This window comes from Periophthalmus magnuspinnatus, chromosome 11, assembly GCF_009829125.3.
Source record: "Periophthalmus magnuspinnatus isolate fPerMag1 chromosome 11, fPerMag1.2.pri, whole genome shotgun sequence".
Classification (NCBI taxonomy): Eukaryota; Metazoa; Chordata; class Actinopteri; order Gobiiformes; family Gobiidae; genus Periophthalmus; species Periophthalmus magnuspinnatus.
The window spans coordinates 4980252-4996486 of record NC_047136.2 but is presented as its reverse complement, the minus strand read 5'-3'; the positions used below and the strand labels follow the sequence as shown (position 1 = coordinate 4996486).

The following is a 16235-nucleotide window of genomic DNA, read 5'->3' as shown; positions in this document are numbered from 1 at the left end:
GCACCCGGAGCCTCGAGCACTTCCCCATCTTTTAATCCTGTTTTTTATTAAGAAATCTCGTATTTTAGCCTTTTTATCTGGGATGGTTTAAATAGTAAATGGTTTTATTGTGATTTTAACATGTTATTGTAAATATGTAATGACTATAATCCAGTGTGTTTATATTCATGTTGTATCAGGTCTGTTCATTAGCATGAACTGTCTCAAATAAATAAATACATTAATTAATTAATTAATGTATAAATTAAAATAAATTAATTAATTAATTAAAATATAAAAAGTAAAAAAATAAGAAATAAAAATTAAAAAATAAATAAATAAATACAAATAAAAAATAAAATAAAAATACAATAAAATTAAATTTAAATAAAAAAATTAAATTCAAATTAAAAATTTACTGACATTTCACCCACGTTCACAGGTAAACGCATATTCCTTTGAGTTGTGAACATTTAGATTTTATTGTGAAGTGACGTCGACGGCCTGTGCTCTGCCTCCTTACCTCTACAGTAGGGCAGGGGGAAGTCCCATGCTGCGTTCCCGGCGGAGGTGGCCAGGCAGGACAGTGTGGTGTGGCCCTCCAGGACGTACCCCGGGCTGCAGCTGTACCGGATTTTGTCCCCGATGTTGAACGTGGCCCCCTGCTGGTGCCCGTTCAGCAGCTGTCCGGGATTACCACAAGTGTAACTGGGCAGCGCTACAAGAACAGAAAACACGCAGAGATTAGACGAGTGGATCTATCAACACACGAGAAGAATTACAGCAAAAGTACTTCAAATCAGCACAACGCCAAGTATAAAAACTTCTTCATGGAGATGTTGCTTTGCTGTATGATATTAAACAATTTGAACTTCACGCCATCGCTCCGAGCTACACGTCAGACAAAAGCACAATGCCACACCAGTAAATGATGCACGGTCGATCAGTTTAATGCCAGGAAAAGTTATAGTTCACCTTTTAAATGAAGTAAGACTCAAAACAAAACAAGACACTGCAATGTTAAACAAACTGTCGAACCAGTGTTTCAATAGTTACACACAAGTCGTGCCAACTTTCGAAGAATCTCCACACATCTGGCAGCGTCTCCGGGCCAAATGGCAGTCTCCCACACAGTCAGGGTCTGGACTGAACATGAGCCGGACTCTGGATAGAACTCAGAGTCTCCACAGGACCTGGACCGGGCTCTGAAGAGAACACAAGACCTCCCACACACCGACAAAACTCAGTGAGCGCACACAGCATCTCTGCCAGCTGTTTAACCTCTGCGATGGTTCACTAATCGGCCAAGACCAGATGGGGAAAGTGACTAAACACCATTACTGACATTATAGGTCATTTACTCGGTAATTTGACTACGCAGAAGTACGTCATCATTATGAGCATTAGAGCAGTGCTGGGTTTCAGATTTTCAGCCGACTTCTTGTTCATGTCCAGGTTCAACAGCACAATTTGTACACGAAGCAATTCAAAGTGCTTTACAGAATAAGAAAATATTAAAATCACACAAATCTAAACATGAATAATCACAAATAATCATCATAAAATTAGCATTAAAACAGAAAAGTGCAGAATAAAAACCTTTCAGTCGTATGCACAGATAAATAGAACTGTTTTGAGTCTGGATTTAAACATTGTCAAAGTCGAGGTCTGAGTCACATCTTCAGGAAGAATGTTCCAGGTTTTAGCTGCATAAAACTGAAACACTGATTCTCCATGTTTATTCCTGGTTTATTCCTGGTTTATTCCTGGTTTAGTCCTGGTTTAGTCCTGGTTTAGTCCTAGTTTAGTCCTAGTTTAGTCCTAGTTTAGTCCTAGTTTAGTCCTAGTTTAGTCCTAGTTTAGTCACAGTTTAGTCCCGGTTTATTCCTGGTTTAGTCCTGGTTTAGTCCTGGTTTAGTCCCAGTTTAGTCCCAGTTTAGTCCCGGTTTATTCCCGGTTTAGTTCCGGTTTATTCCTGGTTTAGTCCTGGTTTAGCCCCGGTTTAGTCCTGGTTTAGTCCTGGTTTAGTCCTGACTCTGGGCAGCAGCAGGAGGCCGGTCCCTGAAGTCCTCAGAGTGTGAAGAAATGGCTAATATTAAAGCAAGTTTGCACCTATTAGTGAATGTGTATGAAAGTAAGAGTATTTGTATGTCTGAAATTGAGTGATTTTGTGTGTAAATAAATTGGTATAGTTGTGTGTGTGGGGGTGTATGTGTGTGTGTGAACTGAATATTTTTCTACATGTCATATTTGAGGGGTGAGTTGTGTTGTATTAGACGTATGTACCATATGTTTACAGGTCCTTCATCCACCTACAACAAACTGTTCTTACTCAACATCAGTCTGTCCTGGGACTACAGCTGGAAATTAGTATTTTTGCTATAACCTGGCACCAAACATCTTTCCTGCTTGTTTTTTTTTTTTTTCTTTTTAAGTCAATGTATTGTTATGCACTGTCCCTGTCCAAATAAAACCAGATCAGACCAAGAAAAGAATCAGAAAACAAATCTATAGCTGGTACTGCAACGTAAAACAAGAAAAAAACAGTTCACTTGGATTTTATTTCATATGGAATTTATAAAAACATCATACTTTTGCTTTTAGTTGGCTACTTTCCGACCAAATATACAAACAGATAATAAACCCATTCAATCAAAACTGTACATTCTTGTATCGCTTGTATGGGACAAATGCACTTTAGTGGTCGCCTGGTCTCAAATCTTTAGGGGGCTGTTTTTGTTTTTCGTCATCTCCACTACATTAAGCCCAAAGCTTTTAGCTACATCTCACAAGGACATATCAATCATTTTGATCGACAGTCGCTGCTTTAGAATAAACTATCGGGTAAAAAGAAAACTCATAAAACTCTGACTTGTGGTGGTTTCAAACGAGAATTCAGATTGTGGAAAATATATAAAACAATAAAGATATCAGTCAGGTGGTTGTCATGGTCAAGAAAGGCGGCGTATCAATAAGATTTTGCCGATACAATGCATACCTCGATACACAGGCCGCGATACAATACTTTTTCGATTCGATACAATACGTTTCAAATTGATTCGGTCCGATTCAGTGAAAAATCTTGCCTTTTGTGACCCTTAATGATCAGCCCCAGCTCCATTTTCACAAAAAAATAAACATCAATGCTGCATTTATCTTCTGTTCACTAAAGATGCATAGGTTTAGTGCATTTTGCTAACTAGAAGCACACATCAGACTGTTCCACTGGTCAATATTACTCATCTACAGCTTATACGAGCTCTACGTTTACATTTACACAGGGACATGTGCGGTTTTGCAGTTTAACGGCTCTGAAGGATCACAAAATATCGACTAAATCACGACTGTGATACTAAAAGTTTTTGTTAAATCACTGTCTGTGCAAAGTTAATATGAAATACACCTGTTTTAATCATGAAAACAGTGAATCAAATGTAAAATGTGCTGCATAAACACGTTTCTTTCCTCTAAACCACATATGTCAAACTCAAGGCCCGTGGGCCAAATGCGGCCCGCCATGTCATTTCATGTGGCCCGCAACAAAGTAAATTAAAAGGTATGACTGTTTTAATATGTCAGTTTATCATTAGATACACAGTTAAACAGCCATTTTTCATATCTATGCAAATCCATCTGCAGTATTTGTAACTTGAATAAGTAATAAATATAGAAACGGTTAATTAACAAGATTCAAAAGTAGCTGCATTTATTTGACATTATATTTGGTTGCATTTAGTGACATTTATCTTACAGTTAGTTACATCTGGCCCTTTGAGAGCGGCCATTTTGTTGATGTGGCCCTTTGTGAAAATGAGTTTGACGCCCCTGCTCTAAACAGTCACAAAATGGTACAGTGACAGAAAAATTTGGTTAAATATACAAAAATATATATCGATACAGCAGCCCACGATAAACGATATTGATATTTTGATATTTTTGCACACTTCTACTGTCAAAAGTAAAAAGATTGGGCTTATGTTGCCAATTATTTCATAGATAAATTATTGGAATATGCTCGGGGTAGGCTGTTATTCTCTATGCAAACTTTATTTCCTCGCTATACGATATTTGAAAGAAGCTAGCACAGATTCGCTAGTCCTGATGGTGGTGATGGTCATGTGACTGCAGAACTACACCCATAGGAAATTTCACATCCAAACTGTTCACCAGAGGCACATTCATCCCTCGCTCCTTTCCCGCACTCACAAAGAGCACCTTAAGGACATGCTTCGCACACGTTTTCCCCACCGCAAACCTGGCAACACGCCTGTCCGATTTCACCACGCCGCTCACTCATGTGCACATTAGCTTTTGTTTGAGCCCTAGGTCTGCTCTGTTTAATCCGTTAAAGGCAGACTAACTTGTCACTTTTCAGCTCCACTGTTCTGCAACCTTTATTTTGATCGGGCAAGGCTTGCTTATTACAGCCCCCTTCCATCAAACCGAGATTAGCATCCGCACAAGGACTCGGCTGCATTAGCATACGAGCTGCTGGAAGGGCTCCGGTGTTAGCGATCAGGCTAGGGGAGACGAGTATCACTTATGCAAGGGGAATTACGTGATCTGATCATGTTGCAAGGTAATAAAATGTGAAAAAAACATGAAAAATATGAATTCATCTCAATATGAAACTTGCTACTGGGATGAGTTCTTATTTTGGATGGCCACAACATGGAAGTAAATGAGCGAATAGGGGAAAAACCTAAAGGAAATACTGTACAAAAAATCAATAAAACGCCTTGCCCAATAACCTAAAGCTTGAGGGTTTGGTTCCCGCTTCTGACATTAGTCTCGTGTCTTTGAGGGATTAAACTAAATGCGTGTTTACTGTTCACAAACGTCCTTGAGAGCGATGCATGCACAGTGAATCACATAGTAGCGTGAGGCTTATACGTACGTACAAAATGATTCAGTGCGGTTCTTGAGCCTAAACAAGGGGTTATTTTGCAGAGGCCTTGACCCCGTAATGCAGCTATCACAATGAGGTCCTAAAGTCATTCAAATCAATAGGCTTTTCTGCTTTTTCTGCATCCAAGGACAAAATATCCTCTTCCTGAAAATGTATTCAGAGTGTCACGGTGAACAGATCATCAGCCTTGATTCCAGTCACATGATTAGAACATGAACATAACCCAACTAAACTGATTTCATTCAATTGTTTATGGCCATAGACGGTGTAAAGAAGTGGACCATAGCGTTCGGCTCCAGCCAAAACTGATGCTATAATGAGTAAAATTAAGTTTTTGCTGCGTCAGGTTTCACTTAAATTATTGCACAATAGTCTAGTCCAACCATATTTGAATTATTGTGTAGAGATTTGGGGTAATACTTATAAATCTAATGTAAAATCTATTTTCTACTCCACCTAAAGTTAGAATGGTTAACCAAGCAGACGATCTCGCGCCAACAAATCCTGTTTTTGTTAAGTTAAACTAGTAAAATTGTTTGATTTTGTTGATTTGAGCACAGCTGTAATGACGTATAAGGCAGATAATCTTGTTTACAGATGTTATTCAAACAGAGTCAATATCATCTCAGACAAACAGGTATATTCAAAAAAGTAAGATTAGAACCAGTAAAAAACGTCATTGTATTTCTATTCGAGGGGTTAGTGCAGCGGTGTCCAGACTTTTTTCACCGAGGGCCGAATACTGAAACATATTTGAAGCGGAGAGCCACAAACCAGTGTCGATACAAAGAGTCAAACGGTGCATTTAACACAAGTTTGACAGAGACATTGCACCGTTTTAGGTCTGTGTCACAATCCAATGCGATGTTGTTCAGGTTATAGAGGTAGAATCTCTTCAGTTTGGAGTAAAAAATACCTCCGGATCAATTGGGCCAGTTTAGGAGGAGGTCTGAGGGCCAACAAAAATTGGTCTGAGGGACACACTTGGCCCGGGGCTGTAGTTTGGACAGCCCTGGGTTAGTGTGTGGAACAACTTTGATGACAGATTATAATAATAATCAATTAAAAAGAGGTATAAAACATTACTTTTTGAAAATTACAGGACTCAGGAGTGATTTATGTGAACTGCTGTGGTTTGTAGTTTTTTCTTTTAAATATTGAGTCATATGTTGTAGAACTGATGCTGCTTTTCTTGTAATTCTTGTACGTTGTTATTATTAAATAGAGTTAGACATTTTAAGTCAATTTTACTTCAGCCTAAACCCGTTCGGTCATGATAGAAATGTTATGTACAACCTTTTGTTTTGAATAATGCTTGATCTTGAATGTAATGACCGAATAAAATAAAAAAAAATACTATAAAAAAGAGTATCATAGCAACCAAATAGCCAATCCTATGCGCTTAAGGGAGGGTAGACAAGTATCACTTCTGCAGGAGAATTACGTGATCTAATCATGTTGCGACGTAATAAAATATGAAAAACACCTGAAAAATATGATTTAATCTCAATATGAAATTAGCTACTCGGACAAGTCCTTATTTTGAAGGAATCAAACAACCAATCTGGAGTGACGCTGTTGAAGGTAACGCACATTCCCGCTCACACCGCTGATTTGACAGGGGTCGGGCGCTTAGCAACACTGTCAATCAAACCTGTTGCTAACACTAAAGGGAGCGACCTTGGGGAAAGAAGGCCCCTCATTGGTCCGTTGTTAATATTCATATCTTGATTTCTGGACAAAATGGAGCGATAAAAACCAAAAAGACGACGATATTTCAATGAAAGCGAATTGGAGCCAGAGTCGACGGAGCCGGAAGCGCGCCCATGATCACTTCCTATTTGGCAGCTAGCGTGTTAGCTATGTCCATTTATATATATACAGTCTATTAACCAAAAATTACAGCGCGGTAAGGGTTTTACACTGTCGTTTTTACTCCTGTCCCAATCCGCTTGTGACATTTGGCGCTCATCAAATTAAAACGTGCATTCCTAATATTTCACAGCATTTTAATTTCGCGTTTTTATGGAAGGTGAATGTGGAGTGTCTGTGCTACGACGCCGCGCACACCACATTCTTGGCGCTCGCTCCTGGCTCACTTAAATGGGACCCCTGCCATAAATTAATACTATCAGCGACACCTGTGATTTCCACCAAGGCGACTCAAAATGTGTGAGGTGGGAAGACTGAAAAAGGGAGGGGAAAAAAAAGCTAAAGGATGAATGATGCGCGATTGTGGGGAAGAGATGTGCGGGCTGACTGATTCCACTGCATTAAAAGTGATAGAGGGTACCGCACTGTCAGATTGGAAATGCGTGCATATATGTGCTGCCATGTATTCAGCGCCGTGTGTGTGTATGTGAGGGAATATTCGCCCTGCTCTCTCCATTTCAGGTTATTAGTTTGGGCAGTAAATTAAGTCTAATAGTACCATAACCGGTGCAATCCCTCGAACGCGGATCAGCCTAGAGCACTGAACTGACAAATACCTTTTTAAACTCCACTGGAGATCAGCCATTTGGACGTTTTATGACTTTGAGGTAAAAATCGACGCTAATAAACTCTCAAAGACAAAAATGTAATATGTGGAGTCGGTTTTAAGAGTTGTCGCTTTCTTCATGCATCCTTTGACACGTTTAATGCTACATATTGTAATTACACAGGCAGCTTTGTGTTTGGACGATTGCCTTTTGGACACGTTTTTCTGTAAATTTTCAAGTTTTCTGATTGTGAACCTACCTGAAAACATCTCTTTCGGTGTTTGAGCAGCTCGGTCGCCTATTTCCTTGGTCTTTGCTGATGTAGAAAAGTTTATTTGACCACCCAGCCAATTGTACCCTGGCCAGAAAGATGAATTCTCACAATATTTGCGCGTTCACAAACTCACAAGAATCCATCTGGCCCGGTTCCCACTGCTGCGATGAGGCTCGGGTCACCAATGGTTCAGACCAATCACGGTGCAGCATTGGAGTTTGGGCAAAAAGCCAAAGGTGAAGCGTCCAAACAACAAAAACAGTGACGCCAACGGATGTACTTCAGTTTGTTATGGCAGAAATATGGATATTTAATCGTTTCTTTTTGGAAAAACCTGCAGAGGATTAGTGTTTTGTGCTTTTGTGGACTGGAAAGATGTGCTTTTCTCTCTACTGCAGGGGTGTCAAACTCATTTGCACCAAGTTTCTGTATTTATTAGTTATTCAAGTTGCAAATATGACATGTCTGTGTAACTCTCCCGATAAACTGACATTTTTCAAAGTGTGTATCGGGGCTCGCTGCTCACCGACCTTCACACTGCTTTAAAAACACACACCCTGAAAAATACTCTAGAGCTAGTTTCACTGATGCATGTTTTTTGGTCGTGGCTTTTGTGAACGTTTTCTACTGTGTGCTGATTACAACCTTTTAATTCTTGGACAATTTGTTGTTTTTCTTAGCTCCGTTTTGGTGTTTGGTGTCCCGCTTCGTAACACAAAAAACATACAGGTTTTTCTCCTTTTAGCTCAAACTTGTATTTAATTTAATTTATTTAATTTATTTTATTTATCTTATTTATCTTTCTATCTATCTATTTATTTTTAAATTTATTTTATTTTATTATTTTATTTATCTATCTATCTATTTATTTTAATTAGGACAGTGCATATTAATCAACATGTCAACAAACAGCATCAGTGTAAATATGCCAGAATTAGCACAATCACCTTTCTTGAAACTGCCCTGTGTGCTGCCAATTTTCCTCTTTTCCACATTAAATCAGCAGAGACTTATTTTAAAATGACAGTTAAGCCTTTAATTTACCTTCTCGCGGCCACATAAAACAACGTGGAGGGCCAGATTTGGTCCTGGGGCCTTGAGTTTGACACACGTGCTCTACTGGATTCAAGAAAAGTTTGATTTCTCCGCTTGTTCCGCTGTTGTGACGCTTTGACCGATATTCTTCACGACTTTCCGCCTTTTTCCGTCTTGTTTTTTCCGTTTTCTTTCACTGGGACTCAATCCCTGCGGCGTGAACCAACTTAAGGTATCTAAGGAGTCTACGATCGACAGGGCACAGCAGACCGTCAATACCATCAGCGTATTTGTAACCGTCTGCCATCAGTTTCACGGGCCCCGACCAACTTCTCTGCTCGCGTGGAACTGAAGCTCGTCCCTTTTGCACCCTCCCCCCTGGCCCGCTACACGAGCCCTTGGGTGTTTTTCATGGCAGGTCCATAAGTCAAGAGGAAGGCGGGATGTGACACAGCTCGTCCCTGGGGTCTGGATGCTTTAAGCACTTCCACTGCTGAAACGGCAAACTGCACCCCTCGTCCATCACTGCATCACCACACACACACACACACGTACATACACACACACGCACGGACACACACGTACACACACCACACTGCATGACATGTTCCCTATAACCCATACATGAGCCCTGTCTGCAAATATTCAAACCATCTATCACTCCACTAAGCTGTTACATCACCTACTTATTCGCCTATTTTTACCACTTTTATCATCCGTTGTCATTTCTCTTGACCGGGACGGAGGACAGTGGAGCCAGATGAAATGGAATGAATGTCCCTTGAACTTTGACCTCCACAAGACAGATGCGCTGGGTTTTCGGTTGTTTTTAGATCAGCTTCTCCATTTGTCATTCTGACGGGATTTTTTTTGGAGGGAGAAACTCAAAAGAAGCCGAAAAATGAGCAGTTTGCAGCCCGCAGAGTGAGGACATGGATTCTATTTGAACACATTTGTCTAGAGCGGCAGACAAACACAGGTGTTTGAAAGAACATCAGTCGACATTTTTAGATGTTTATACTGTATTATATAACATTTCCTTTGGTCTCAAATGGGAGTTCTTTAGTTGACACAGGAGGTTTGAAGTGAGATAACAAATTTGAGCAAATATAGATAAAACGTTTGAATCTGGCACAGAGTATATTATGAGCTCCTCTTTATTGAGACAGACTTTATGAGAATGTCAATAGGTTTATGATTACGAGTCATTTGGTTGTACGTATTTCAGTATACTTTAAAATTCTGTCACGCAGCACAGAGACTTTATTTGAGAAGTTCAATCAGTGGCCATTATTGAGTGACAAAAGTCTAACTTTTAAATAGAGTTCTAGTCATAGCAGAACAATGCTGTTTGTGATTCCTCTCTTCTTGTGCCTGTCTCCCTTTGCTATATGCCAGTGACATTGTGAGATCGATCCTAACACGCAGGTGCATTAGCTCAATAAGCAGTTTCTGCTTTGTCAAGCAGCAATTCAATCAATGCCTCCTGCTCACTACACATGGGCTGGACTAAAGCTGGCAACAGCCATCACTTCTGCTTAAGGAGACAGAATGTGCACACTAACCTCGCTCCATCCAAGAAATACATTCAAGACAAAATGTATCTTGTATTTGATTTGTTCTGTTCCCAGCAGATGACTTCACCTGTCCACCTGCTGTATTAACTCCAGATGTTCCAACCAAACAATTTCAGTATTCAAAAATGCATGTACGTGCGTGTACGTGTGTGTACGTGTGTGTGTATTTTTATTTTTTTCATTTTGAATGAAACGTGCCTAATTATGTAAAAACATATCCTCTTTTAAATATTTAATGTTTGTCTGAACGTCTGAATTAGCAGATCATGGTAGTTTGTAATGCAGGTCATCAGGGGGCGCCGGACCCCAGCACATAAAAGCTCAAAGCAGACTTCACGCGCCCTCTGGCCTCTTGTACTTCTGCTCTGTCGGACTGGGAGGTTTGCGGCGTCTCACAGGAGCAGGTAGAGAATGATTGTTTATATAATGTAACATGAGTTTATTTGACTGGTCCTGACCCACGTTTCCTGGTAGTGCCTGGGGTCCCGGCTGTGCGTCACGGCGCGATGCCTGCTTTTCACTGCAGATTGCGTTGGTGGTCCCGACGGTCCGGTGTAGAGGCCCTAAGCCGTGGTGAGGTGAATCTTGAGTAATGGTATATTGTGTTTTTTTTTTACGGCGGAATATGAAGTCATTGTGAATGTGTGAGTGTAACTGTACATTTAACTGTAGAAACGTGTCCTGCCCAGCGTGAGCCAGATTAAACCAGCCCTGGAGCTGTCTTGTTCTGGTTTGAATGATTTTAAATGAATGAACTGGTTATGAAGTGTTATGTCCATTTACCCACAACAAATGTAACTGTAAATGTGAACAAATCAAAAAAACGTCTAAAAACTAAGACAAATAACAAATAAATTAAGACGAATGGAACGTTGCGTCTGTTTTTCAGTGCACTTACCTGTGAGCTTTGGTGAAATGTTTCAGTATTGCTAAGGTTAAAATGGCCCCAGTGGATTAGACACAGACATATGATCTATTTCAGTTTGGCGAAAACTCGTGCTTTATACAGATCCTCTACAATCTCGCGTATCAGTCCGCTGCACAGGTGGTTTCATTTAACATCTAATTAGGCTTCGTGTTCTCAAGACAAACCGCATGCAGTCCAAACACAGCGCGCTACTTTACGCAATGCATGAATTTGGTCAAGAATTATGCTCATAAGACAAAGAGATAACACCCGTAACTGTACAGAGATGGCGCAGTGCTAGAAATAAAGTAAACGAACATGAATCTTTAAAAAAATCTGCAGATATAAAGACTTCGCTCATGTTTTCAGTCACCAAAACACGCAAAGCCAGAGCTGTTTTGGAGACTGACAGCTTGTGTGGAAGTGATCAGTGCCAAATTAGCTTAAAAAAAAAAAGGATAAGACCCACGTTAATTATAATTACGACAAAACTTTAGCTCAAAGTTGGATATCGGGTGTTAATATGTGTTGCCAAATATGACGAACGCGTAAACAGCAACGATTCCCGCGGCCTACAAATGTCAAAATCCGTGTTTGTATTTTGCTGCCTTATTAAAATGAATGGGACATCATTACCAGGTTGTGTGTGCAGCTATTTTAAGCCAGCCTATCGCGGAAGGGTCTTTACGCTGAATATCGCTCCCTCGCATAGTCCACTCTTTGTTTTCCACACATACAGTACGTTTACCCGTGTAATTTTAACCTTTTGCAGTTCATCACAACCACATATACAATACCACGCCAATGTGGAGACGCCAAACAAACTGCACCGATTTCCACAAACGCAAACACAGACGATGCAGTGGAAATGTGAAGTGGCGGGCGCTGGGCTGTGAAGGAGAGCTCATACGAAATAGATGGCTGCCGACAATGGGAACGCCAAAATGGAATAATGTACCGTTCAGTGTCCCTTCAGCGCATACAGGGATAAACAAAGAGGGATCGCAGTACCGGGGAGTCTTCAAGGAAAACCGGGAGACGGATGAGAGAAAGAGGGAGGGGTTTGGGCTGGAGGGACGAGCGATCAACGCTTGTAGCCTTGACTAGCATCCACGCTAGTCCGCTGCTGGTTCAGATATGGTTTGGAATTGTATTGGAAACACACAAATTGTGAGGAAATGGAGCAACTGCAATGCTTTGTAAGTTATCCACCATTTAATGTTGTGTTGAGTTAGCTAGTAAGCAGGAGATTAGCAAGAAGAGAGGCAGCCATGCACAACTCCACGGGTTATATTTTAGCTGATGAAATATTTAAAAAGGCCAGATGGAGTTGGTTGGTTTAACTCAATTTTTTATTCTTACTACACTGAATTGAGCCGAGCTTGACAAATATCTATATCTCCAAGTAATCTAAGTCTTTCTTCAACAACTTCGTGGTAAGTTTTGTACGTTCACCCGCTTCTGCTCAATGTTTTTTATTAATTTATCAATTTTATTATGCATTTACATTGTTGGTTGGTTTGTTTTAAATGCCATCCGCGTCAGACTTACGGTATTGTTTTAACTTTATGCTTATGTTTGAAATAAAACATACACAACAATATCTATGAAAAAATATGGGCATGTTCCAACTCTGGCCACTAGGTGTCAGTCAACAAACAAATACGTACTTCTAAAAAATGAATAGAAATATAAAAAGTGATGTTTCAAAGTATTTTTTACAATATTTCTGTGCTTGAATGACTGAAGAATTGAAAAAAATAGGGACATGTTCCAACTCTGGCCACTAGGCGTCAGTCAGGAAACAAACAAGTACTTCTAAAAATGAATAGAAATATATAAAGTGGTGTTTCTAAGTATTTTTACAATGTTTCTGTGCTTGTATTAATGAAAAATTGAAAAAATATGGACTTGTTCCAACTCCGGCCACTAGGAGTCAGTCAACAAACAAATAAGTACTTCTAAAAATGAATAGAAATATAAAAAAGTGATGTTTCAAAGTATTTTTACAATGTTTCTGTGCTTGAATGAATAAAACATTTACCACCAAACCGGAGAATCCCGTGAGAGTTTGTGCAAAGGTCTGCTTTTGTCTCTCCAAGGATTTACCAGTGGGCCTATAATACGTAACATCTTAGATTTAAACCATTTCTGTGCTAAAAGGCATCATACAATTGGATTTGTGTGGTCCCTGCATTTTGCCTTGCCGTTATCAACCCGTCCTCTGTCTCCCACTTTACAGGTTGCCTTGGAAACAGTAGCGGCCCAGTCGTGGAGAGTCAGTGAATGGTGAAGCAGATACGTGCAGCAGGTTTGTGTGGAATATGAGCAAAACAATGCAATTTAAAGCACACGTATAACGCCGTTTTCCTAGAACCTGGCATACCAACATGTTCGCTCCGTGTTGTGCACATCCAGGTAACGACAGCCATTCAAATGTAATTGCGAGGTGTGTTTTGTTCTTCTGACGGATTTTACCCATGTGGCCACTTACCGCCATGTTGGTTCTAGTTATGTAAACAGATGTAAAGAATTCACCCGTAGGGATCAGTAAAAGTAATTTCGAATCAGTAATCACCAAAGGAAACATGCATTAACTACCCAAATTATCAGTTTTAAATCAGGTTTTAGGTGCATTTCATTTCTTAAAGCAGACGTATTGCGCTTTTCTCTGGTATATAGTTACGATCTATGACATCCGTGGATCATCATGTTATAATTTGGACATTTTGGGTGAGTAAATGATGAGGAGAAACCACTATGACACAGCTCTGAAAAGTCGATTTTACTTTTCTTCACATTATAAGTATTTGAAAAGCCATGAAAAGGCTGTTTGATGGATCCACTACGACACTGACTGCTCCATAACTCCGCTGACGGCCCTGTTTGACATTATTTGGCAAAAAACAACGTCGAACCCTCTTCTCAGAAAGCAATACGAAAATACTAACTCCAGCCACGAGGGTTCAGTAAACGAACAACGCGTTTGATATGCATCTGCGACACTACAGTAAATCCTGGTTCAGTGTTTACAACTGACAGGAGACTTGATGGATAGAACAATTACACCTTAACTACATCACATTTAGAAGCATGATTATAGACAGTGTGAGCGTATTATGCATTTAGCGCTGTGCAATTATAAAACCAGCACGATACACTTCACATTCACTTCAACTGTCTGTTTTCAGAGGGATCGGGTTTAGCATGTCTCCGCTAATTCTCTCCTTTGGGCTAGTTGTCTGAGTGATGCCTTAGGAGCAAACGCAACATGGTAAAGATGAATCAATATGTTCATTTAACCTTGCCTTCTCCTCCTGATACGTCACCGTGCGTCTGCCGTTCACCCAGGCGAAGGGCGCTGAATCACATGTCCACGTACTTACACCGCTTGCTTACATGCTGTGATGCTTTGATTCATGGCTTGTCATTGGATGTGACTTCTGATCACCGCCAGCCTGTTCAGTCACTTATTCATTAGTTTATTTTACCCGGTCGGTGTCGAGACGCTGAAGCCCCTGTCGTTCATGCATTGGTAGGAGAACCATTCCACAAACAGATGGTTGATATGTTTTTCTTACATAATATAATGTCAGTTGTGTAGCTGCACAGCTCTGGAAATGCAAATGCACTGTAATGACATGTTGCCGTATGGAAGAAAAGCACTATACGGCCATGCTAAAAGCCTATTTGTCAAAACAGGATCAAAGTGACAAACAAAGTGTCAATGAAAGTGGCTCAGTAACAACTCGTGTGGGATTCCAAGGACATAACAACAACAAAGGTGCTTGGCTTTCACAGTTAGTTGTTTGGATAATCCCTAGTCCAGTGACATATTTGAATTCAACGACAGCCCAAACTAGTGCTGCTGATGTATTGCAATCAAACCAAACATGCTCATTTAAATCATTTCCTCTGCAGACAATAAAACATCTCACCCATAAAGCCATATCAGATCTCTAAACGTGTAGATATGTTCATATTTTGTCTTCTCTTCTCAAGCAAGCTGCCATCTGTAACATTTTTGTACCAGTAGATGTCAGGTGTGAAGCCTCCTCTGACTTGGCTCCTCCCTTCACCTGCCTCCTCCCCTCATTTGGCCCCTCCCTTCCTCTCATTTGGCCCCTCCCTTCCTCTCATTTGGCTCCTCCCTTCACCTGGCTTCTCTCCTCACCTGGCCTCTCTTCTCACCTGGCTCCTCCTCTCACCTGGCTCCTCCCCTCACCTGGCCCTTCCCCTCACCTGGCTTCTCCTTCACCTAACTCCTCCCCTCACCTAGCCCCCTCCTCTCACCTAGCCCCCTCCTCTCACCTGGCTTCTCCCTTCACCTGGCTCCTCCCCTCACCTGGCCCCTCCCCTCACCTGGCCCCTCCCCTCACCTGGCCCCTCCCCTCACCTGGCCCCTCCCCTCACCTGTGCTCTCTGCTTTTTTTCTGTCAGGCCAAAGCTGTCAAACAGGATTACGCAGAACACAGCAGGGTTTGATTGGCCACTTTAACTCCAAATAGTAGCTTTAAATTGCACTTTCATCCATATTCAACTATTACAATATAATTTTCAAATCAAGCCAGAGTCACAAAACTTGTTAGAAAAATCTCAGTCCAAAGCTAATCTCATTTTTCTCACCAGGGTTTGGTTGGTCGGATGATCTCGACCTCGGTAACCCTAAGAAAAGACCTCCCCTCTCAACACACTCCTTCTAAAGTTGTACTTGGCTCTTGTTTAAAAAGATCAAATAAAATCCTAGCAAACAAAGCATTTTCAAACTGATCTTGCTGTGAGCACTTAAAGGGGCGGCTCATTGAAGCTGAACTCAGGTGAGCAGTGGAGTGAATAAAAGGCTTCTCGTTTGACTCCGGGCCACAGGATATCTCTGGAACGCTGTTGAAGGATATGTAGTGGTTCTTTTCAAAACTCAATTCACTGCTGCAGGTCAAACGTAAGCTTTGGCCCAATTTAGATAGCGACGGGCAAAGGACGACAGAAATACTGACGGATTAGCTGATTCTATACCGCCGTGACATACAGGCTGTGTTTGCGTTCGCATTTCACGTTTCTGCTGTTTCAAAAGAAA

At 40.8% G+C, this 16235-nt stretch overlaps 1 protein-coding gene across 1 annotated transcript in view; it reads right to left on the bottom strand.

Moving 5' to 3' along the window:
• The window catches only part of csmd2 (CUB and Sushi multiple domains 2), a 367948-nt gene that overhangs the window by 230548 nt on the left and 121165 nt on the right, over window positions 1–16235 (bottom strand). The window contains exon 4 of the mRNA XM_033975230.2: window positions 503–697. Coding sequence (XP_033831121.1) covers window positions 503–697 — 195 coding nt within the window. The remainder of the gene's footprint in view (window positions 1–502; window positions 698–16235) is intronic.